The sequence below is a fragment of the Phoca vitulina genome, unplaced genomic scaffold, assembly GCF_004348235.1.
Source record: "Phoca vitulina isolate PV1807 unplaced genomic scaffold, GSC_HSeal_1.0 scaffold9, whole genome shotgun sequence".
NCBI classification, from domain to species: Eukaryota; Metazoa; Chordata; class Mammalia; order Carnivora; family Phocidae; genus Phoca; species Phoca vitulina.
In genome coordinates, this window is record NW_022589712.1 from 29,220,740 (window position 1) to 29,241,125 (window position 20,386).

Below are 20,386 nucleotides of genomic sequence, written 5' to 3' on the forward strand. Positions count from 1 at the left end.
ATGAATCACAGGTATATTTTTTAAAGGATCAGATGCATAAAAGTCTTTGATCTAGCTCATAATTGATCTTGTTCTTTTTTTTTAAGATTTTATTTATTTATTTGACAGAGAGAGACACAGCAAGAGAGGGAACACAAGCAGGGGGAGTGGGAGAGGGAGAAGTAGGCTTCCTGCCGAGCAGGGAGCCCAATGCGGGGCTTGATCCCAGGACCCTGGGATCATGACCTGAGCCGAAGGCAGATGCTTAACGACTGAGCCACCCAGGAGCCCCTCATAATTGATCTTGTTCTTAATTCACTCTTTCTGTATTGACCTCTTCCCCCATATTCTTGTTAGATATCAAATATCTTACTAAGCCTAGTATTGTGTGCAAGTAAAATATACAGTGTCCAGCACAATTCAGCAGCCTCTTAACTTGCTCATCAGTTTATAGGTATCACGGGATTAAAAATAGCTTAGCCATCTGCTAACTGACCAAACAATTTTAGTAGTGTGAAAGGGCGTGGTAGGAGACAGGGACCTAGGGCCTAGGTATTCTGTCAGAGCAAGGCTCAGTGCAGAAACCACCTTGTGGCCTCTTAATACTGAAACTTAAGAGTCAGTTCAAAATTAGGAAGAGATTTGGTGGAGGTTAAGCATAGCAGAGTCCCAATAGTAGGGGATTTCCCAGAATATAGGGTGACAAAAGAATTTCAACATTTTAATTTTCACTTAAGTTTTTTTAGAGAAAAGAATATGTATAAAGATATAAATTCTATAAAACTTAATTATCATGTTATATATTTATGTAATATATAATGTGTAACAAATTTTTTAGAAATCAGCCTTAATTAATTAGCCTTTTACATTTTACTCTCTAATTAGGAAAATCAGTAGACTCCCAGTCATCTCGAAGTGAATCTGAAATTGTGCCAAAAGTTGCTAAAATGACTGTGTCTGGAAAGAAGCAAACTATGGGATTCGAAGTGCCTGGGTAAGTTCTTAAGCCCTTCCCCATCTTTTTTTTTGGAAATTGGTACTGTCTTCCACTGGACTGTAAGAAAGAGAATCTATTTTAATAAATTTTGCATGATGTGTCAGTAAGGTTGAAGTATCATGGGTCCTCAGTGTGACATGGTACAAAGAAGGGGATGAGAAATTAGGCTTGATACTAAATATGCATGTTACTTAATCTAATACATTGTCAGTTTCCTCATATTAATTAAATAATTTTTAGCAAAAACCCTCTATTTTGTGAAATCTAGCACTCTGAGCTAGGGAATCCTTCTACCACTAGATGGCATAGGTAAGCAGTGTGTGGGAATTAAATGTGGTTGGCGAATCATGTAATCATTAATTAAAAATTTTTTTCTAACTGTGATCTTTACTTTTTTTTTAAGATTTTATTTATTTATTTGACAGAGAGAGAGACAGTGAGATAGGGAATACAAGCAGGGGGAGTGGGAGAGGGGGGAAGCAGGCTTCCCGCTGAGCAGGGAGCCCGCTGCGGGGCTGGATCCCAGGCGTTTGGGATCATGATCTGAGCTGAAGGCAGACACTTAACAACTGAGCCATCCAGGCGCCCAATAACTGTAATCTTTAAACTCTTTTAGATTTTCAGGTTGAATTAAATGGATCACTAGAACAAAGACACAAAATATAAAATGAAACATACCTAGAATTTCAAATCTGGTGAGAAATCATAGATGCTACATTAGTAGCACTTACTTGTCCTTATAATCTCGAGGATCCTCCCAAGAGTTTTGTAGGCAAGGGAAGTCAGTTGCTTGAGGCTTAACAGCACAGTTAACTTAAATCCATTACTTATAAATTACATATATTTTGTCTGTCATTTAGATAGATAAGAATCACTGCTATCAAATATAAACAAAAAATAGAGGATTTTTTTAAATTTCAAGAAATAAAAACTAAGCAGCCTTATTTTTTTCTCCCTTACAACATTCTTCTATCTAAATTAATGGAAGTTTCATGAGTCTTGGTTGTGAAGAATCTTCATGATCACTTAGTTCAATTTTTTTTATTTTATAAAAGCAATACTTTGTTTAGATTCCAATTCAGTGAAGGAAGGAACTCCATATCCAGGACAGAGTAAGTGTTCAGTGTATGTTGAATGGATGAATGAAATTTTAATGAGTGACATTTAATGAATTAAAATGAATGACATTTTAATTTGGGTAAATGTATCCCATTACAATAATTTTCAGTCCTCATTTAATTACCAAAAGCTTAATATATGTCTTTTCTCTCTGAGTTGGGGTTGGGTTAGTCAGAATCATAAATTTCTTTATTATTCTTATGTCTTGGGAACCATTTAATCCTATAATGGGATTATTTCCATTGAGAGAAAAAAAAATAAATAGAATGCGCAATTCCTTATTCTAAGAATTTTATAATCTTACTGCAAAAGGTTTTGGAAATTTTAGGGCAAATAAGCCCAAATTAATGTATCATATTAGATGTAAGTGCATAGTTATCTGTGGAAATAATTATAAAAAATAATGGATAATAAATGATCAAGAAAAAAATAATAAGTACAAGTAAATAATTCTTGACAACCTAACTGTTGTACTTCACAAGTGTAATGCAAGCCTTTCAGAACCTTACAAGACTATATGCTTCATGAGGACAGGGACCATTAATGTTCATCATCATATTTCTTCTCATAGAATAGTTTATTTATTGATCAGAGTCCTTGGGGAAATACATTTTATTTTAAAAATAAACTTGGAGGGGCGCCTGGGTGGCTCAGTTGGTTAAGTGTCTGCTTCGGCTCAGATCATGGTCTCAGGGTCATGGGATGAGTCATGGGGCTCCCTGCTCAGCGGGGAGCTTCTTCTCCCGCTCCTTCTGTTGTTTACTCTGCTTGTGCTCTCTGGCTCTCTCTGTCAAATACATAAATAAAATCTTAAAACAAACAAACCAACTTGGAAAAATGTAAAGGTGAAAAACAGCCTGTGAGTCAATATTTTGTTACAGCTCTAGGAGAGAAGTCATCAGAACATGAGAGGTCTGTAGGTACAGATCAGGATACTCAGAAATGCATAATATTGCTTAAGGACCAAGCTATATTTGTGTCAAATACTTATATAGGATTTTTTAGGAAGTTTATACTAAGGATAATACTTAGGCTGTTATTCTGATTTGATTAATGAAACACTTCTGAGTCAAGATTTCAGCATCATAAATACCTACATAGTGTGATTCCCAATGGCAGCTCATGAAAAAGGGTTGATGCATTGCTTAGAAGAAACTAAAACAGCAAACTTTTTCTTCACTAATATTAAAGATGGTAAATACCTCTCTAGAAAAAGTATAAATGGTTAGAACCTTGCATAGAGAACAAAAACTCTTAAATTTAAATTAGCTTCCCAGTCTCAATGAAGAAGAAAAGTTAAGCCTGTAGATTCATGTAGAAATATTCCTACTTTTGGAAAGATGGTTTAGGAAAAACACCAGAGTAATCATTTTATAATAATAGATAAGTTTACAAAATTGTATCAGAAAGCACTTGAAAAAAATTCAAACAACTTACTCTTTTTTTCATATCAGTTAGTAGTTACAGCCTTTTTAGGTCTCATCTTAGAGATTTTTCAAAACCTTAAAATACTGAATTTCACCTCGTAATATGTAGAAGTTTTTAATAAGCACAAACTTACCTAGGATGCTTTTCTAATTACTTCGGTCACTTCGTTCTAACACTGTACAATTTAGTGAACTAATTTGTATTTTACCTAGAATTTATATGAATGTTTTCATGAAACCAAGAGAAAAGCAAACCTTTCATTTTACTGAGTTGTAAATGAAACGATCAAGTCAGAGCCATGCTTTGTGAATCCCTTCAACTGCTGGGCCAGCTGAGCTTCAGGGCCCTACCTGCTGTCAGCCATAGCCATTCTGCTTGGCTCTCTTCTCTGCACTGGACTTAACTTTCCTTTGAAGAAAAGCTTCTGTAACTAAAAACAGAGATTTGAAACCAGAAATTGTGATTTCTCCCAGGTCTGAGCAGAACCAGAGCCCATGTCTAGTTATTTTGGTTGAACACTTTTGTTATAATTTGTAGGGGTTTTTTCAACTTGTCTAAATGCAGAGTTGTCATGTTTTGGTTTTAGAACTAGCTGTGGTCATTCAAATGTTTGCAAATTAGAGTCTAAGATTTCACTTAATTTAACCTGTTGGAATCCTTTAAAAGAACTGGACTGTTTCCACATACTTAAATTTTTTTCCCTGTGGATCTAGATGAAGCCAATCTGCCTATGTGGTGTTAACAAAGAACACCAAAATTGTTAGTAGAGATTTACAAAAGCAAGAGAAAAGGGGAGTGGGTATGAGGTTTTTAATGCAGTTGCAAATATAACTAATGGGACTCTTTCCTGAGGACTAGGATGAAGGGTCAGTGTTCAGCACATAAAAGTGCCCTGAGAGGGAAAAATGAGTCTGTTTTTTGTACAGTGGACAAGAAGAAAATAATGTACTATTCTCACAGAAACTGCTTTTTGTATGTAATTCTTTGCCAGTTCCAAATTGAATTGAATAGGATTGGTTTCATTCTTAATAACTTGCAGTTTAACCTGTTCTTTGTCCTGTTTCTATTTGTCTGTGTCACTGAAAGGAATGTAAAGTATATCGTAGGCTGGTTGATTCGATCACATTGCTGATAGCTGTCCATGGGTTAGATAGCACTGATACAGTTTCTGTAGATATTGGTCAAAGAGCTAATGCACTAAGGTCAGTGTTTACTTTTGGGGGCATCATCATTATCAAAGAGCAAGTAAGTTACACTAGATGGCCTGGTTTCTACTTTATATATTTGAGTCCCTCACTAGATTGTAAGCTTTTGGGATTAGTAGATAAATTTCTCATCTCCATCTTTTCTTCTCAGCATCAATGCCTAGTAGAAGTTGTAGTTTTTAGAAAATCAAGTATTAGTTGAATTAATGAATTAAAAACTTCTTTGCTGAAAGTATTAAGAAAATGTAGACAGAGTTATCTCCCTTAAGGATAGTGTTTGAGCAAAAAAGATTGTTAAGTCTCTGTCCTGTTGGAAGAATGAGTTAGGGATGAAACTATTTTTTTAAAATACTACTTTATCTTTAGGAACACATTTAGTTCCAGGTTTTACAAAATATCTCCATTATGCCATCTGTTTTGATAGGACTGTATGGCTAAGGCTATGGCCCTGAATTCTGTTATTTTACAGGATATTTTCTTCTTATCTTAGTGTTTGCTGGACTGTTTTTCTCCTGGGCTCCACCACGTCTGTATTTACGTGGTTTGGGTCTAGCTAACTTATCATTTCCACCTTAATAGACTAGCCACTTAGCAGAGATCATTTTTGGTCTGCAAGTGTAAGGAATAAGAAGAGACAATTCCTCTGCCCTTCTGACCTTATAGGATGTCGGTTGAGTTGGTTTAAACACTTTTTTTCCTATCTCTGTTTTCTGTAGAGTAACTGAAGAAAATGGTCACAGTTTCCACACACCTCAAAAAGGACATCTTAGTGAAGGAACCGGCATTGCTGCTTCTGATGTTCTTGACACTGTTTCTAAATCAGTTCTTCCATCCCACATCATTCAAACATCAGAAGAGCAGAGTTCAGCACCAACGCTGGTGAAAAAGTCTGGCAAGCTGAGGCAGCAAATAGATGTCAAAGCGGAACTGGAGAAGCGGCAGGGCGGGAAGCAGCTCCTCAACTTGGTGGTCATCGGTAATGTCCTTTGTTCCTCTGGGTGCCCGGTCGCCTCTGCCTTAGCCTGGCCACTTCCTGGTGGCAGCACGGACACTCGTTCCCGCTCTGAGTTTCTGTCTGGGTGTAAATGGACACAAGCAAGGAGGCATCGCATCATAATGCTTTCTGGTCACCCTGGGGGAAATAATGCCAAGTTACCAAGGAGGTCATTAGACTTGCTTGTGGCATTTTCATTTTGTGAATGTTTCCAAAATGCCATGTCTTATTGACAATTTGAATGTCCAAAAGTCAAGGAAATTTCCCCCCTCTCTAAAGAGACACTCTTTTTTTCTCCACTTACTTTGTCATTTGATAAACATTGGTATTTATTACTCTAAACACTGACATGAACTATTGGATTACATATTCATGCAATGCCTCAATGTGAACAGCGTCTGAAAATGTACCGAGTATTAATCCTGAATCAATTTTCCTTAGGTCATGTTGATGCTGGGAAAAGTACTCTGATGGGCCATATGCTTTATCTTCTGGGTAATGTAAACAAAAGAACTATGCATAAGTATGAACAAGAGTCTAAAAAGGCTGGCAAAGCTTCGTTTGCATATGCATGGGTCTTGGATGAGACTGGCGAAGAAAGGGAAAGGTAGTCACTATATTTCAAAATTTTCAGTTTGAAATGATATATAATCTTTTAAATAAGTATGTAGTATGTGTTGAATATGTATGAAACATGCCATGAAATATTCTAGAAACTTCTTTTAGAGAAAACTTTTAATTATCAGGGGAATATTTTTATTATAGTTTCCATTATATCTATATACATTTTCTACTCTTCCAAATTCTATGAGAATAGTTAAAAAGAATGTTTATAAACAAACAAACAAATAAAAACCACACACAGAAAAAGGCAGTAAAAAACCTTAGTTACTTATTCTGTGGGAGAAGTTTCAGTTGTCCCTTCCCTAAGTATATGTCAAATTGACTTGATTTTGAATTAAAATTATGAATAAGACTAAATTTTATATAAGGTAACTTTAAGGACAGGTAACTTTTTGTAGTAAACTGTCTTCTGTCTGGAATTAAAATGACCAGTAAATTTAAATTATCAGACTTAATTCATCTTTATACTTTCTGTAGTATGTTTTTATATGAGATAGAGTCAACAAACTAGTAATTAAACCTACTTCCTACTGTAGAAATTTAATCTAGTCTATTGCTGTGCCCGGTGCTAACTCTGCAGGAGAGAACAGCTACTCATATACCTCTGGCCAAAGTATTTCTTTTCTTTTCTTTTTTTAAGATTTTATTTATTTGACAGAGAGAGACACAGCAAGAGAGGGAACACAAGCAGGGGGTGTGGGGGAGGGAGAAGCAGGCTTCCTGCGGGGCTCGATCCCAGGACCCTGGGATCATGACCTGAGCCTAAGGCAGACGCTCAACGACTGAGCCACCCAGGAGCTGCCAAAGTATTTCTTTTGAGGTCTTTTTAGAGTGTTGGTATGTATCATGTCAGAACTGTCCGGGCGGGGGGGCCACTGGCACCTTTGTCAGGAAAGGAAGGGGACAGCTAATAGGTGAAATGGCAGGTATATCAACTGTGTCAAAATAATGACTAAAGACTCCGAAGTCCTCTGAAAGTCCTAAATCAACCAAGAAATTATCCCACGTTCCCTATCTTCCTTCTGAGTATGATTAGAGAATATATTTGGATTTTCATACTTTATAAAAAGTGTGTATTTATTTTCTTGGGGAGTCTTGAATAGTCTACATTATAATACATAAGGTAGTTCTCAATAAAGGGTCACAATATTCCTTAGCTCTTCTGATAAACAGAATTTTATATCGTGGGTTTTTTTTTTTTTTTTCTTGTAGGTGGTCTTTTTTATTCTATATCGCATCATAAGCTTGTTTTCCAACCTCGTGAGGAAAATTAATTGGTTGCAAATTTTTGGAAAATGAATATTGGAAAACAGTAGAATTTTTGTATGATGTCAGTGTTAGAAGACTAAATAATTTCCATCTACCAGCTTACCAAGCAGATTATTAAAATATATGGCTCTTTAATTATATTTGTGTCATCTGCTAAGTAGGTAAAGAGATTGAGAACAGTAAAATTTAAGTTAGAATAACTTGTTTGAATTTACTTAATATGTGAGTTGAGCTGGCAAGTGAGCTAATTATCTAATTCCTAGAATAGTCAATAATTTTAGTGGGGTTTTTATTTTTATTTTTTATTTTTGATAATACATCTACTGGTTGGCTGTTACATTTTTGCTGCTGGTAGTTTTCTGTTGCTCAGCATGATGCAAATTTAGAATATTCTTTGGTTCTGTAGATAGCAGATACTTCTAGATACATAAGGAGAGTTTTAACTCACCACTGTATGTTCCTTAATAGCATTTCAAAAATACAGTGTGTTACTTATCCCACCACGTTAAATATTTATAAATCGTCTATTCTCAGATGTTGAACAGAAATTAGTAAAATGAGTGACATTTATATATCCTTAGGGTTACAAATGCAGACCAGAGCTGGCTCAAGAGTGTATTCTGGTCAAAGTAGTCTTAGGAGCTCAGAATGAGTCTTGGTTCATCAGTATTCTAGGCAATTTTTTGAAGATTATTAGAGAGAATTAAGCATCATTTTCACCAAGTCAAATGGCCCATTGTTTAAGCTAGAATGACTGGATCAAGGAGACCCACAGTTACCTTACCGCTCGCTCTGCTAGGGGAGACACATAAATTATTCTCATTGTCAGAACACTTGATAGTAAAAGGGAGTGCTCATTCCTTATTCTGGACTGTTTGGGGCAAATCAGGATGAATGATTACCCAGTTTATTGCCCACCCGATTTCCCTTTCCTGATTTCTGGAAACACTCAGTACCTTTGTAGACTCTCCCTGGGCTTTCTTACAAGCCGAACCTACATTTTTGTGGCTAAGAAGAGGCACTGTGTTGGTCTCCAAGAAGGACAAAACAGAATGGGAAACAAACTACTGTTTATCTCTCGCAGTTTTTAAAAAATTTGCTCTCTCCTTTGATATTTCTTTTTTTCTAAATGTGTAACGTACTGACCTACCTTGCAAATGAAAGTTTTATGTTTATTTTTATAATTAATGAAGCATCTACATATGAAGATGAGGAAAACTTTCTCCCGATAGTGGTCACGCTCCATGTTACCTTCTCATGTGCAGTATTTACTGTTTCCTCCTCCAGAGGTGTCCCCATGTTATCTTTCTTTGCTCACAGTCTACCTAGCCTTTTACCAAAAGGAAAAAAAAAAAGAGAGAAATGGGAAATATCCAGCATTTTGATTAAGCTCTTGCTGCATCCACAGCCTTATTTTAAAGCCGTACATGTGAAATTTTGTTACAGCAGAGATTCTAGCCCCAATTGATAGCTTAATTCGTCAAAATAGTAGACAGTGTAATAAAATTCCCATTATTTCTTAAGAATTTAGACTGTCATTTAGCCTATATTATTAAGTAATTTAGTCCATAGCACTGATTATTTCTATAGTGCGTTCTAACCATTTTATGTTTTCTTTAAGGGGAGTAACAATGGACGTTGGTATGACAAAGTTTGAGACCACTACCAAAGTTATTACATTAATGGATGCTCCAGGCCATAAGGATTTCATTCCAAATATGATTACAGGAGCAGCCCAGGTACCAGATATTTCCTGAATTATACTACAGTGATTGTACATAAAATTTCCTGATGCTGAGCTTATAATTCTAGGATTGTAACTTTTAAAATATTTTGAAATTAAAAATTTTAACTTTTGAAAAGTTTTGAAAAAATAAAGATTGTATTTTTATGATCTTATTGGTACCATATAAAAGTTTTTCTAATTATTATATAGAAGCAAATGTATAAAAGCTATGAATTTATTATAGTAAAAATAATGGTAAAGTACTGGATGAGATATAGCTTTATATTATATTAATCAATAAGTTGGAGTGAATATTTCAATATCTGCCTTTTTGCTGTATTTATATTCAGGGCCTATATCTTTTAAAAGCACTGATTTATGCAGAAACAGTGAAGCTTGGGAGTTTTGCCCCTGTGGTTTATTTACTTTCTCTGTAGAATTAAAAAATAGTTGCAATTTGTAGAATTACATGGTTCTTAAGGATATGGAAAAAAATCAAAGACAATAACTTTAAATAATTAAAACAATGAAAAGAGCACTGCATATAGAGGACATGGACTTTTTTTAATAAAAGATGATTATTGGAAAATATAAAGAGTTCAAAAGTTTGCCTGTGTCTGGCAAAAAGTGTGACTTAAGCAATTGGCCATTTTCTGAGTTCTTAACATCTATTTAAAGGGAATGTTAATATGAGCATTCGTCAACCTAAAAAGGATGTTATATAAATAAATTAGAATATATTTAAAGATAAATGAGAAAATATTCTATTTTAGGAAGTTGATACATAATTTCAGAATATTAATTTAAGATCCATGGACTGAACAAGATATTGAAGATTGAAAAATAATTATCACTCTTGACTGAGTACCAGATATGGGCTAGACACTGTATGAGGTGTTTTGTATACATTTAATTTAATCCTTATAATGAAGGTGCATATTATTCCTGTTTTATTTTACTTTTTTTTTAAGATTTTATTTTTAAGTAATCTCTCCACCCACGGTGGGGCTCGAACCCACAACCCCGAGACCAAGAGTTGCATGTTCTACCAACTGAGCCATCCAGGTGCCCCGTCCCTTTTTTAAATTAATGTACTTCTCATTGCATTTACCAAAGGATACAATATATTTTTCCCTTTGTTTCATTGTGTGTGTGTGTGTGTGTGTGTGTGTGTGTGTGTTTGTTTTCATTCGATGAATACTTGCTGAAGGTCTGCTGTGTGCCAAGCACTATGGTAGGCAGTATAGGGATATGAACTAAGAAGCACATTTTGGTAGTTTAATGGGAGAGGCAAACATCAAGCAGTTATAGTAAAATGTCTTTGAATCCTAGAATCTAGAATAATCATAAAGATCGTTTTTTCCAAACTCCTAATGGAATTAGCATAGGAAAGGATTTCAGAAATTATCAATTGAATTCTATATGACAAATGAAGAAATGGGCTCAACATATTAGGGAACTTAGCCTGCAAAATACTGGGGTAGGCTTTTAGGGATACAAAGAAAAATGTGGGGTATGCTGCTTCTCCTCAAGGAAATCACGTAGGAAGGTAAAACATGTAAAGACGAAAGGCTAACACAAATGTACTACAAGAAGAATATACACAGTATATGTGATAAGGAAAGATCTCTTTGTAGTGCCGAAGAGGCTTCCTTAAAAATGTGTAGGCATTTGAGCTCCCAAAGACAAGCTGCTGCATGAAAAAATAGAGAAATTGCCCCGGAATTTTTTGGAGATGATAATAGGAAAGAGAATTAGGAAGAATACTTACTGCCTTCGATATCTTAATGTCAATTCAGTGAATTTCAAAAAAATTTTTTTTTATTTTAGATTTTGTTTATATGACAGAGAGAGAGCACAAACGGGGGAGCAGCAGAGGGAGAGCAAGAAGCAGGCTCTCTGCTGAGCAGGGAGCCCGATGCGGAACTCGACCGCAGGACCCTGGGATCATGACCTGAGCCGAAGGCAGATGCTTAACCGATTGAGCCACCCAGGCATCCCAATGAATTTCAAATTTTAACCTAAGAAAATAAATATAATTTGACAGTTATCAGCAAAACCTGATTAGAAGGAGATTTATAGTTATTGAGTCTAGGATTTGGAAGGTCAGGGCTGGGTGCTTTATATAAACTACACTTACTCTTCATTGTTTCTGTGAAGTGAGCAAATTTTTTTTCTTCTTTTAAGTTTTCATTTAAATTCCAGTTAGTTAAGATACAGTGTAATATTATTTTCAGGTCTACAGTATTGTCATCCCACACTTCCATAAAACACCCGGCGCTCCTCACAACCAAGTGCACTCTTTTTCTTTTTAAAGTTTTTATTTAAATTCTAGTTAGTTAACATACAGTGTAATATTAGTTTCAGGTATACAATTTAGTGATTCAGCACTTACTTACAAGTAAAGTGATACCCAGCAAGATTAAGCAATTTGCCTGAGGTGAGGTGTAAGGCCTGTTAGTGAGTACACATGAGTGAAACAGAGTCAGTTTTCAAATGGATTGCTCCAATTTGTGCTCTTAACCAAGAATTCTTGTTCAAAGAACTGGATCTCATTGAAGAAGTTAGGGTTCAACGTTTCAAGTCATGAAGGATTGGAAATGAATGCTGAGCTCTTAAGACGAGAAGAAAGGCAGGAATATTTGGGTAAGAATAAAAGGAGAAAAGAACAGAAATCATAGTGTAAATTGCCCCACCAAAGTATGTGGTTGATACTTCTAATGTAAAGTTCTGTTCAGAGCAAAGTATCTAATAAATTCTTTACTTACTTTATGACCATTTTATTTCTCATTATGGTAAACATTATATGGCAAAGTATGTGAAATTCTTTAAAGACTGGATAGCACAAATTTAAAATGTCATTGAGGAAACAAGGAAGAGGAAAGCTATTATGGACTCTGTTCAGACCACAAGGCCAGAGCACTTCCTGTGGGTGGAATGTAAGAGGACCCTCCAGAGAGCGATTATCCAGTACCAGTCTGAGCTAGCTCAGGAGGGGACTGCTGGAGTTCATTATTACATCCTGGATTAGAGAAAAACAAATTTCTGTAAAAACAGGTAGGCCTGCGAGGCAAGAACTGCAAAAGGGGAAAATGCAAGAGTGCTCCTTTCAAGAACGTCCTGACAGTGCATCAACAGAAATAGTCGATGAGGCTGAAAGTGCACAAACCATTCTCTGCAAATTTTCAAAGACTGCATCCACATGATGCAAGTGGAGTCACATAAAGAAGTATCAACACGGGCGCTTGGGTGGTTCAGTCAGTTAAGCGATTAAGTGTCTGCCTTTCGGCTCAGGTCATGATCTCAGGGTCCTGGGATCGAGTCCCACATTGGGCTCCCTGCTCAGCGGGAAGCCTGCTTCTCCCTCTGCCTGCTGCTACCCCCTGCTTCTGCTCTCTCTCTCTCTCTTTCAAACAAACAAATAAAATTAAAAAAAAAAAAAAAAGCATCAACACAAAAGAATAGTGGGAACCCGTAAAACTAGTGTCAATAAGGCTAAAGAGGAAAAGGACCCAAGGCTAAGGTTAGCTTTTTTCCTTCCCTTTTTTGTGTATAAATGGAGTGTGAGAGGAAAAATGTCTTTCACCTGATTCTCAAAATGCTCCAGAAAGGTTAGAAACCCTTGTTAAGTCAAGATTCTTTTTCTCTGCCATAAAGGGTGAATGTGCTCTTTTTGCATAACTCATTTATTCACAGTTTTTCTTCGTTATAAATAGTACTCTGGTAAACATCTTTGTTGATTTATAATTCTCGAGGATAAATTCCAGGAAGTCGAAGTGATGGAAAGCAAAATATAAGTATAATTTTAAGGCTCTTGATACTTACTGTGAAAATGCCCTCCAGAAAGCTTCCTCCCTTAAACAGGCGGTGCGGAAGAATGCTGGTCTCACTACGCTCTTGCCTGTAGTAAATCATTCTGTCTTTTAAGTCTGGCTTATGTGATCTCTAAAAGTGGGAGAAGGAAAGAATATGTTCATGTGCTTTTAATGCCTTTTTTTTTTTTTTGGTTTCTAGTGAATTTGAATTTTTTCATGGTTCTCGGCCATTTGTATTTCTTTAGCAAATTGTTTGCTTGTACCCCTTAACTATTTTTCTACAGAGCTGTGTCTTTTTTCCCTGTTTTAGTAAAATTCATATTAAGATTATAACTTTTACAAATACCTGTCCCTGTTTACTTATGTTTTAACTGTGTTTATGTATTTCCTCCTTTGCCTAGATATTTTGTTATGTAATCAAATATGGGAATTTTTTTATTCTTTATGTCATTATTTTTGGCCACATGCTAGTATTTTTTTTATATTTAAATTTAATCCATCTGTGTAAGTCTTTTGTTTGATTTGCTTTGGGGTTTGGTGTTCAGGTTAGAGTCTGCCTTTAAAATCTGACCACAATTCATCGACTAATCTGTTCTTTGAATTAAAATGCTGTGATGTTATTCCTAGTTTTGATTATTTCTTCTTTCTTAGGCGGATGTAGCCGTTTTAGTTGTAGACGCCAGCAGGGGAGAGTTTGAAGCTGGATTTGAGACTGGGGGACAAACACGGGAACATGGCCTTTTGGTTCGTTCTCTTGGAGTCACACAGCTTGCGGTTGCGGTCAATAAGATGGATCAGGTATTTGAAGGCAAATGAGCATTCATTTCATTTCAGATGTTAAGATGTTATCTTGCCATATCGATGACCTCAGAGGTGACTAGTGTACATCTTATTAGTCTGGTGACCCTATTTAAAAGAATTAATTCGTGATCCTCATATTAAATGAGATACAAGTAATTTTTAAGCAAAAAAGATGTCTTCTCTCACTTTCAACATTAATTTTAAAAATCTTACCCAAAAACTAATGATGTACTTACTATATGTTGGCTGATTGGATTTAAATAGAAAAAAAGAAAAAATCTTTTAGTTATAAAATAATACACAATTTGATTTAGTATAAAGAAATCTGAAATAACTTATATTTCCAACTCCCCTTTTTCCCCCGAAATCTTAACTTTTCGTTTTGTGCATCCATCCTGTTTATTTTTATAGGTGAAAATATTTTTCTTCATAACGATGTGTTATAATTTGTTATCTCCTTTTTAAAAAAATGATAATGTTCTTGTGCATGTTTCCAAGTAATTAACTTTTGTATGAACAGGTTGTTTTTACAGCTTTTTTCTAGTCTGTTTTAAAGATATATGTGACTTATTCAAATAATCCCCTATTTGTGAATATTTCCAGGGGTATATGTGTGTGTGTGTGTGTGTGTGTGTGTGTATTTAGAAATAGCTTATTCTTTGGAAATTTCTGGGCCTAAGGGCATATGCATTTTTAAGACTTGCTATATATATGGTCAAAATGCCTTCAAGAAAAGTTCTAGTTATTTACTCTGAGCACATAGAGTATATGCATTTTCCCAAACACTTATCAACACTGCTGTTATTAAATGATTATTTTCCAATTTGATATGCAAAACATGTTTCTTTTTTTGTTAACTTTTCAACAAATCTTAATAATATTTAAATATACTTTGTATTTTTTTTATACTTTGTATATTTATTAATCATTTGTTTTTAATTTTGAAATTATTTATATAATTTGCTCATTTTCAAAACTTTTCTTACCAATTTTTAAGTATAATTTATTTATTAAAGATATTAATCCTTTACCTTGTCTTATATATTTTTCCCAATTTGTTATTTTGCTTTTCATTTTGTTTACTTTTCATTTTGTGTGTTTTTGACATATATTCAAATTTATAAATATTTCCTTTTGATTGTTTTTTTATGCTTAGGTATTTGCTTACCCTGAGCTCAGATACTTATTCACCTACATTTTTCTACATAGTTCTTTTACAGTATCATTATTACACCTACCTTTTATTTTTCCCTAGTATTTCAGTATGAAAAAATTAAAATACAGAGAATAGAAAAAAGAAAAGAATAGTAGAAAGAATTTTACAAAAAATACCATATTATACCCACTACTTAAGATTCTCCTACGTACTTGATTGCATCTTTTTCTATCTACCCTGTGTCCATCCATTAATTCATCTTATTTTGACAAGAATTTCCAAGTAAGTTACACGTTGTTACACTTACCCCTGAATACTACAGCATGCAGAGTTCATATCACATACACATTTTTAATCTATTTGGCTTGGGGGGGGGGTGTATCAATAATTTTATTTTACTTACAGTAGTTGGTCTGAGTGCAGTTTAATAAATTATTTACCCCCGTCTCCTTACATTTGAAATCACTTATAGCATATACAAAAAGTTCTATCTATATTGGAGTTTGTTTCTAGGCTTTCTATTGTAGGAAAAGTTATTTTTAGATCATATTAATAGTAAGGTTTCATATTCTGAGTTTAAATTTTAATAGATTTCATATTGAATAGATTTTATATTTATATTTTATAGTCTTGATTTTTTTATATTTTATTGCAGAAATTTAAATTTTATATATAGCATGGTCTGAAGCATAGTTTTAAAAATTGAATCTTTATCAGGTTAACTGGCAACAAGAAAGGTTTCAAGAGATTACTGGAAAGCTTGGGCATTTTCTTAAGCAAGCAGGTTTTAAGGTAAGATAATTTTAAATTTAGTTATCTTAAGTCTCATCTTACTGATATGGGAGAAAAACCTAATACTTTGGTGTTCTTGTCTTAAGTATGTTTAATTTCGTTTGTTTTTATTTCTGCTTGGTATCATGTATATCTTAGGTTCTTTGGGTTACTTCACCATAAGAAAATGGCATATTTTATAAATTGGCTTGGATTTAACAAAAATAAAAGACTTTTCTGCAGCTATTAAATTATGTGGATAAGTTTAGGGAGGTTATAGAGGAATGGAAACTACACTTCTGCAGTGGAAACTAGTGGAGAGGAATTTCTCTAGCAAAATGTAAATGAAATATGCCTATGTTACCAGGTAAAAATGCTTGAGTGTTTTGGAACAAATTTGTAAGTTTCCCACAAAATCAAAACAGTTGAAAACTGTTGGTTCTATGATTTCTACTGCTTTTAAAAAAGTACATTGTCGCATTTGCACACTTGGTGCAGCATGATAATAGTGAGCCTTTTAACTTTTTGAAAGCAGCGTTGTATTAAGTTTCATATATTCAATCCTTTTTAATAGGAAAGTGATGTAGCTTTTATCCCTACAAGTGGTCTCAGTGGTGAAAATCTAATCACAAGATCTCAATCAAGTGAACTCACAAAATGGTATAAAGGACTATGTTTATTAGAACAAATTGGTAAGTATACTGCCATACTAATTTTGATGCATTGTAAGCTTGATGTTATTTAGAGTTCCTTTTTTTTTTTTTTAATTTTATTTATTTATTTTGACAGAGAGAGACACAGTGAGAGAGGGAACACAGGCAGGGGGAGTGGGAGAGGGACAAGCAGACTCCCCACTGAGCAGGGAGCCCGATGAGGGGCTCGATCCCAGGACCCTGGGATCATGACCTGAGCTGAAGGCAGATGCCTAACGACTGAGCCACCCAGGCGCCCCCTTATTTAGAGTTCTTGATGGGAGACAGTGATGTGTGTGAAAAAGCATAGGATTTATAATCAGAAGAGGTAGTGTAGTAGTTTTGAAATCACCTACAGTATTTAAAATAATAGTCAATTTTCTTTATTTAATTAATGAGGCTTGTGCCTGTCCTACCTAACCCACAGACTATTGTTGATCTTAAATGAGATAACATGTATGAAAACATTTTATAAACTACCAAGTCTTATATGAATGAGAGTCAATTTGCTATTAGTAATTATAAAAGAAAATTATTTTCTAGGAGAGTTGGGACTATAATGGGCCGATTGGACCTGAGTCAAAAATTACTTTTAAATTAAACCTTGTTTTTTTTTTTGCCATTTTTTCCAGATTCCTTCAAGCCTCCTCAGAGATCTATTGATAAGCCTTTTAGATTATGTGTGGCTGATGTTTTCAAAGGTAAGTGCTCCTTCTACGGTGCTGTTCATTCTGGCCCTTGTTTTTCATTTTCTCCTTAGATGAAATTACTACACTGTCTTCATGTGCCAGTGTAAGGATCGTTGCCAAATTAATCTTGAAGTGCATAGTTCTAGTTCTTTAGCTCCCCTGCCCAGGAAACTCTTCAGTTTGCTTCAGTTTATGTCATTTCCCCAGCTCATGCTCCTCCTCCAGGTGTGGAGCCCCTTATCCTTTCTCTTCCTAGCCTCCTGTGTTTTTTCCTCTCATCGGATCTCTTTAGTTTCTATATCCTTCAGCCAAACTGGATTGTTAACTATTTCTTAACCACATGGAGTCTTTGTTGCCACTCTGGCTACCCAGTATTCTGCTCTTCTTTTTCTTCACTTGTCCATCTCCTACCCATCTGTAGCGGTCTGGGTCCAATCAAGAGATAGATACCATACATTGGTAAAAAGAGAAGTTTAATATAAAGAAATATGAATATGATAAAAGAGTGACTGTAAGATGAAAGGAAACTCTGTCTGGTACCGGAGGGCAAACTGTATGCAAAGAAAGAAAAACTTAGGAGGCCGTGCTGGAGAAGGTGTTGTATTAAATCCCTAAGGGTACATCCAATTTAATGTGTACAGGACCCTCTTTAGAAAACTATAAAATAGAAATGGAATAAAGATCTTAATAAATAAAAGGGTATAGCATATATGTTGGAATAATCAGTACAGTATAGATGTCCGTGGTCTCCCAAATCTCCATTATCACTGAGCGATCAGTGCAGAGTGGGTTCAGAACGGAGCAGCAATAAATTGGTACCTGATGGGCTCACCCATGCACGTACCCTACGGTGCCCCTCTGTGTTCTCTGTATCCTCTGTCATTGCATTGGTTGTGTGGCATTATAATTGTTTCTGTACCCTTTATTTAACTTAGATTGTGAAGTCCTTAAGGGCGAGTACTGTCTCTTCTGTCTTTATCTGCGGGACCTAGCTCAGTGCCTGGCATGTAGTACATGCTTAATAAATGTTTAATAAATGGATGAATGAAGATGCTTCCCAAAAAATCATTCAATGAAATTGAAATGAATCATCACTATTATTAGCTTCCCAATTCTAGTAGTAGAAGAAATATGGTAATGCTTTTTAAAATGCCTGTTACCTATTTAAAATACAAAATAAAAAAATAATGCTTTGATTAACAATATTTGCTGACTCTGCTTTTTCACCTTCTGTTCTCTCTCTCCTCGGCTGCTTCCTGGCTTCTGCTTACACTCCTCCCTGTCAGCATTGACTTTGGCAACCAAAGTTGGTAACTCAGGTTACCAAATGACCCTTTGGTTGCCAAAGTCAATACACATTTTTCAGTTCTGTCTTACTTGCACCCTACTTGAATTTGGCATTGCTTCTGAGACTGATAGCCATATCCACCTTGAAACTTTTCTCCCTTGGTTTCTGTGACCCACCATCTCCTGCTATCCTATTTCTCTGGCTTCTCTGTGTCTTCTTTGCGGGCTCCTCTTTTTCTGTCTCCTAACTGGTGTTCTGTTGCTTCAGTCTTTTTCTCAATCTACATGCTGTTTTCAGACAGACATCCATGGCTCATCTACCTCCTGCGTCCTGATGCTTCCCAAGTCTGTATCTCCAGCTCAGGCCTGTTCTCACTCTCTGGATATACGTGCTAACTACTGCTGGACATCTCCACAGGGAGTGTGCTCCCGGGGTCCCATTCTCATGGAATTTGATGTGATTGGTGTCCCCTGGAATGCATCTTCTCCCACCTGTATGTCTTGTGGACACTTCACATTCACCAAGCCTGCACGGCTCTTGTTCCTTAATTTCCTATCTCACATTTAATGCACCATCATCTTAGACTTCTCCCTTTTTGCCATTATCTGTCATCTGCCTGATCACCCAAATATCTACTTTATTCCCAAATTCTTGAGTTTACTTCCTGTCTGCAGTGTGTGCATTTCAGTCCACCTCCCCTCCTCTCTGACACAGAGATACCATCATGTCACTTCTCTGTTCACTATTCTTTACTGGCTTCCTGTCCTTTAACTGAGGATGAAATTCCAGCTCTGACCATGATTTATGAGGCCCCTTTATCATTTGTCCCTTCCTATCCCTGTTGCCTCATGTCTTACCTTTTCCTCCTTACTCCATGTGGTCCCATAAACATGTCATATAAATGACACGTTGGTCTTAGCACATCTCACATGCAGTTATGACTCTGTGCCTTTGCACAAACAGTATCCTGGGTCAGCAGTGTTTTCCTTCTTCCCACTACCCATATACACAAGTACCTGGTAAACCCCTGTTCTTTCTCCTTCTGAGTGCCCAGCTAAAGTGTAGTCATTCCCCCTCATCATGGATTCTTTGGTGTACCTTTTTCTATTTTCATTGTACACTCTAAATAATATTTGTCTCTGGACAGTATAATTGTTTTTGTCTTTCTCTTCACTGGAGTAAACCCCTTTACGGGTAGGGGCTTATATTTCATCTTTTTATCCCTAGAGGTTAGCACATGACTTGGTACTTAGTAAGCACTCAGTAAATATTTGAAAAAGGAATGAATTTCACTTTTTATAACATGAATATTTTTATTTATAAGAAAGTCTAGAGTGGAATGTGGTACGCTATATTTAGTAGATATGTTAAAAGTTATGAAATGATCACTGCTTAATGTGCATTGCACTACCAGCTTTGTGTAACTCCTAGGGAACTGACTGTAGCTGACAGCAGCGGTCCTCAGATAACATGGCTATATGAGTTTTAAGGTTTGGGCATGTTTTGCAGATCAAGGATCTGGATTTTGTGTAACTGGTAAAATTGAAGCTGGTTATATCCAGACCGGTGACCGACTACTCGCAATGCCTCCCAATGAAACTTGTACTGCAAAAGGTATTCCTCTGCAAGATTCTTTTGTTAAAAACCTTTAAGTTGAGACAGCAGATTTTTAAAAGTAGTTTAGTTATTAACTCCTGAGTAAATAACCTCTTAGTGAAATTGTAACTGACTGTCAAAGTGATACTAACTGTTGAAGATAAAAATGTGAAAACATTAAACGATTTTTTCTGTTGTGACTGTGTATATATAAATGTACATAGAACATTCTAACTG

General features: G+C 35.6%; 1 protein-coding gene across 2 annotated transcripts in view; it reads left to right on the forward strand.

Moving 5' to 3' along the window:
- The window catches only part of HBS1L (HBS1 like translational GTPase), an 85,555-nt gene that overhangs the window by 48,986 nt on the left and 16,183 nt on the right, over positions 1-20,386 (forward strand). For both annotated transcript variants that reach the window (XM_032407836.1, XM_032407838.1), the window contains 9 exons: positions 865-973; positions 5,445-5,704; positions 6,164-6,329; positions 9,237-9,354; positions 13,808-13,954; positions 15,831-15,905; positions 16,459-16,576; positions 17,209-17,277; positions 20,063-20,167. In XM_032407836.1, coding sequence (XP_032263727.1) covers positions 865-973; positions 5,445-5,704; positions 6,164-6,329; positions 9,237-9,354; positions 13,808-13,954; positions 15,831-15,905; positions 16,459-16,576; positions 17,209-17,277; positions 20,063-20,167 — 1,167 coding nt within the window. The remainder of the gene's footprint in view (positions 1-864; positions 974-5,444; positions 5,705-6,163; positions 6,330-9,236; positions 9,355-13,807; positions 13,955-15,830; positions 15,906-16,458; positions 16,577-17,208; positions 17,278-20,062; positions 20,168-20,386) is intronic.